This window comes from Aplidium turbinatum, chromosome 7, assembly GCF_918807975.1.
Source record: "Aplidium turbinatum chromosome 7, kaAplTurb1.1, whole genome shotgun sequence".
NCBI lineage: Eukaryota > Metazoa > Chordata > Ascidiacea > Aplousobranchia > Polyclinidae > Aplidium > Aplidium turbinatum.
The window spans coordinates 8,902,399-8,907,251 of NC_137478.1; the positions used below are offsets into that span (position 1 = coordinate 8,902,399).

At 35.7% G+C, this 4,853-nt stretch overlaps 1 protein-coding gene across 1 annotated transcript; it reads right to left on the reverse strand.

Moving 5' to 3' along the window:
- Positions 1-376: 376 nt before the first annotated feature.
- LOC145774676 (uncharacterized) lies at positions 377-2,607 on the reverse strand. Its single transcript, XM_082585969.1, has one exon. It carries the CDS (start codon positions 2,605-2,607, stop codon positions 1,549-1,551), a length of 1,059 nt encoding a protein of 352 aa, XP_082442095.1. The 3' UTR covers positions 377-1,548.
- Between the last annotated feature and the right edge of the window lie 2,246 nt (positions 2,608-4,853).

Consider the following 4,853-nt stretch of genomic DNA (forward strand, 5'->3'; position numbering starts at 1 on the left):
TTACGTTGACGCTTACGGCGTATGGTTTTTCAAACGTTTGCGTTTACGCTGACGGCGTCAATATTTTTGTATGCGCGTACATCACTGGTGAGTTGGTACGATTGTAGAAAGTTTTGGTAACTTAATAGATAATTAATTTGTGTTAAAGTGTTTGAATCATGGTTTGAATATGTACTGTGACATGTACGGCGTGTAGCTTTCCTGCTAGTGTGTGTTAAGCTTTGTCAATATGTGATTCTACGTAATGTCGCTTTCTTTGGTGACCTTTCCATCACGAAATGAGATGCTTCGGCCTCTATCAACTTCTTTAGTAAGCGGACTGGCGTCTTAAATTTTGCTAAAATGATGATGAAGTTACATCAACAGCACAACATATAGCTTAATAGTTTCACCATCATTCCAATTTTTTTTAGTTGTTAGTAGATATAATAATAAAATGATAGAATAACCTTAATGAGTAGCATTGATTACTACACAAGACTTTAACAAGAAAGTTGTTTGTTGCATTGCTAATGTATTTTCTCACACAAATTAACATTTCAGTAATTACCTCATACAAAGAATACACAATGGTTCAACAGATTGCCAACGAAAACTCAAAGCTAAACACAAGGGCTAATGTCTGTCGCGAGTTGGCAAAACATAGCCCTTGAGAAGAAGCAATGACATGCTTTGCTGTGTTTGGGTGGGGTTGATGTGCTATTAGATAAGGTCGCATTCAAAGTTTACAAATTGTTTCAAAATTGTTTAACAATTGCCCTTTCTAGATTAACAATTTAAATGGTCTTTGTTAGTTAAATATGTAGATTTTCAACAAGATTGCAAAACCCTGTTTTTCAACACAGGCTACTACAGTATTATGTAACTTAGTGTTAGGATAGTAATCTTTTCCAATCAGCACAATTAATCGTTTTTTCTCTGAACATTTATTTTTTTGCAAGTCATCGAGAATCATGATATCCTATAACATCTAAATGGGTAGAGGGCGCTAAAGCTAATACTTTTAAAAATATCCACGGTGTCCCGTCATGCCTCACGTCCCGTCTTGCCCCACCTTCCTCTACAAATTTAATTTAATTGCGTTTTCTTTTTCAATACATCTCAAAACATTGTAAAGTATTTAGAATTGTTTTTAAAACATTAGAAGAGTTGATTGGTGGTACAAAACATGAAAATTGCGAGTAAAAGGTGGCACATAGGTCGAAGCTGCAGGCTTTCGTCTGACATGAGCTCCCTAAGAGAGTCAGGTGAAAACCTACAGCTTCAAGCTATTTGCAACCATCTACTCGTAAAGCATTAGAGCGTGCGTTTAGCTATAAATGTCATAATTGAAGCATTTGTAGCGTACAAAACACAAAAATTAAAACGTAATAAAAAATTTGCAATCACAAAACAGTTCTCTTTAATACAGTCCAAAAATCTTCAAATTGCTCGCTGTACAAAGCCAAGTACATATTTCAGATAGAGATTTTCTGAATCGGTTTTTCAACAATTGTCTGGCATGTTGTGAACTTTATCTGAATCTTCAATGTGACAACCTAAAGGCCATTACACAACCAACTCTTTTTCCATGGTGATTGTAATTTTTTCATCCATTATATCCTCCGAAGAGGGCCTTTCTCCTGAAATTCCTTTTTCTCTTGACGACGTTCCAATCGCGGATGAGGATGCTTCTTTACGTTGTGCAGCTGCGGTTGAGCCGATCTCAACGCATGGGAAGAGTCTCTCTCGCCAATCGACGAAGGTAGCGATAGAACAAATGGTATTTATGAGAATATTGACATCAGCAACTATTTGTGGAATAAAATTGATTTCTGTTACAACACCAACGTTTACTATAACCACTATGATGTCACTGACGACACAGACAAGGCAAAGGTAGAAAGCTCGACGAATAACTTGAACAAATCCCTCCGCTTTCTTATTGACAGTTTGAGTCTTTTGCGATCTTGACTTCAATGCAGTGCGATGCTTGACCAACGGGTACACGAACAGAGCCAAAAGACTTAACTGAAACGAAGTTGCTATTACGGCAAGAGCAGCCCAGTGAAATTCAGCTGGAAAAGCACTGCTTTGAAGCTTACAACCAAACCTGGTCCTTACATACCATTGTGTGGAGTCAAACACTGCTGGGTTAATGAAAGTGATAAGAATAAGAAATATAAGTACCATCACACTCATCACTCTTGTATAACACGACGTCAGATGTCGCGTGCTAGCGTGAACGTAAAAAGATCTCTGACGCAACCAAAGCATTGCGTACACGGAAATAAAATGGCAGCTGATCAAAGTAAAATCAATCTTGATCAGAACGTCGCAGAATCGTATGTCTTGTACCAAATCAAGAAAAATTTGAAAAACTTGAAAAGTGAAGGTTAAAGTACTGATAAGTGATGCTGCTATAGCACTGATCCTCATCATGGACGCGTACTGCTCTCTCGACGCACGACGTGAACCTTGACCTTTGCTATTTCGCACTCTGCACTCGTAAATGATCAGGGCCATAAAAATATATGCTCCAATGATTGCCGAAAGAGAAGTTGTTACTCCTAGAATGGTCAAGCGTGTCATTGATAGTTCTGTTGGCGATGTCACATTTATAGACATCATTTCGTCTGCCAGAGTTGTCACTGAAGCATCGGTTGTCATGATGAAACGTTAACTTAATCAACAAGATAATAGGATGTCTGTAAAGATATGCAAACAAATCGTCGTTAATGCGTAGGCCTACATTGATTAAATTCGCCTCTATACGTTACAATCAACTTTGATAACATAAAACTTCATAGAGAAACGACTGGTTACACACAGTGTAAACTTAAGAGTGTACGAAAAAAAAATAATGTGAAAAAATTGACAAGTTTAATATTGAATATAACAAGACAAAACATTGCTAAAAGTTAAATGTTGATAGACTTTTTAAACTTTTTTGCAGAAATGGGTATCTCTTTGTTGAGAAAATTGAACAAAGTGATCTATTTGTATACGGTTGCATTAAAATTATAAGTTTCTTTTCATAAATAAATTTCTCTTTGCAGTTGTCAAAATTTTTAAGAAGCCTATAGCCTGCATTAAGACGACACCCATGGCCACCTGGAGATGCGGCCTGATTTGTCACATTTTGCAGATTTTGATTACAGCTACTGCTGGTGATTGACTGGCATTTTTTTAGATGTTCTTACTTTTTGCGGTTTCCTAATGACATAAAACTTTTTTGCTGCCTTGGGGAAGCAGTAGCAAATGAGAAAAAGTAAGTTGAAAAACGCAAAATCAGACTGTTATTGAAAATTAACAGTCTGACTAAAATTTACAAAATCAAAATTTCTTTGTTTTTCAACATGTGAGGATGTTAAAACCTATTGTGTCATCTGGGGAAAAGAATAAAGAAAGCGTAAAAATCTAATTTTTAGAAAACATTATTTAAACGTTCGCCCAAAGCTAGAAAAACCTGGAAATTTCTGCAAAATGTGACAAATCAGGCCGTATCTTTAGGTGGCCATGCGACACCATAAAATAAAAAGGCATAACAGACTCGTAGATTTAACCATTTTAGTCTCGTTTCACTTTTGCTTTTTTATCTTTCTTGTTCATTTTAAAGGCACACTAAATTTTTCTTGTTTTATGTTGAACCATAAAAGTTACCTAGTTGCACATACACACATGCTACGCTGTTTAACTTCTAAAAAAGATACCTTGTGTTTCTCCTGATTAATTCACTTCCTGTGCAAGTACGTTGCAGAGTAAGTATTACGTAATAATATACGCTGCGTCTCAAATGAATACGTAATAAATAAAACAAAAGGATAAATCTAACAAACAATACAAGCAGGCCCGAAAGTGAGCTTAGTCCACATCAGTCGATTGCTGTCATATGGCTACGTATGAGTACGGTTGGGTTGCTAATTATGTGTTTCTTCTGTATTACGTTGCTCTATAGTTTAAAACCTAGCCCATCGCCGATACCTGTTTACTCTTGGTCGCCTTAAAACATCGCAATGCTTTCCTCGTAATTCCATCACACCAACAGAAGAAAACTGTGATGCAATTTCCTTCGGATGCGGATAGAAATTCATTCTTTGAAAATTTTTAGACAGCGTCTATGTCATTTTTACTCAACAACTGATGTCACTCATTGTTTGGTTTGTTGACAACAAATCGACATCAAACGAGGAGAATTTAACCAAAACAAAACCATCATATTTTTTTGCATTGTTTTGACTTTATCAAACGTCTAAACAGTGTTACAAATATTTAAAAACCGTAAAATCCCCTTTTGCTTTAGTGGCTAAGCCTGCAAGAGAACCAATGAACTCTCAAATGGCTTTAGCGAATCTCTACGGAATTGTAATTCAATGTAGGCGTATGTCACAAGATGGGTCTGTGTAAGAAGAATTAAGAAATGCTTACATGCATAATATCATCACTGTTCAACATTAATCAGCGTTTGCAATAATTTTAACCATAAACATGTTCACATGCATATCATATGTTTACAAAACTAAAATTTGTTTTAGAGACCAAATAAATTCTGCTTTTCAAAAAATACTGTAAGAAAACTTTAGCCAAGAATGAACATCGGATAAAAAATTGCCAGGAAAAACGCTCCTTTCAGCATAAAATTATTGTTGATATGATTCTCTAAGTGAATTTTCGATAAATTTTTGAATTAGTAAAGTATACGACATCTGTGCACATACTAACATCTCTTTTTACTACGCCAGATATATTTTTTAAGAAATCACTGATTCAACTGTAGAATCTTTATGTCTTAAATGTTCTGATTTGTATCAAAAAGCTTGCTTGATACTCGAGATATTCTGCAACCATCAAAGTTGTTTTGTGCATTCTCTGCA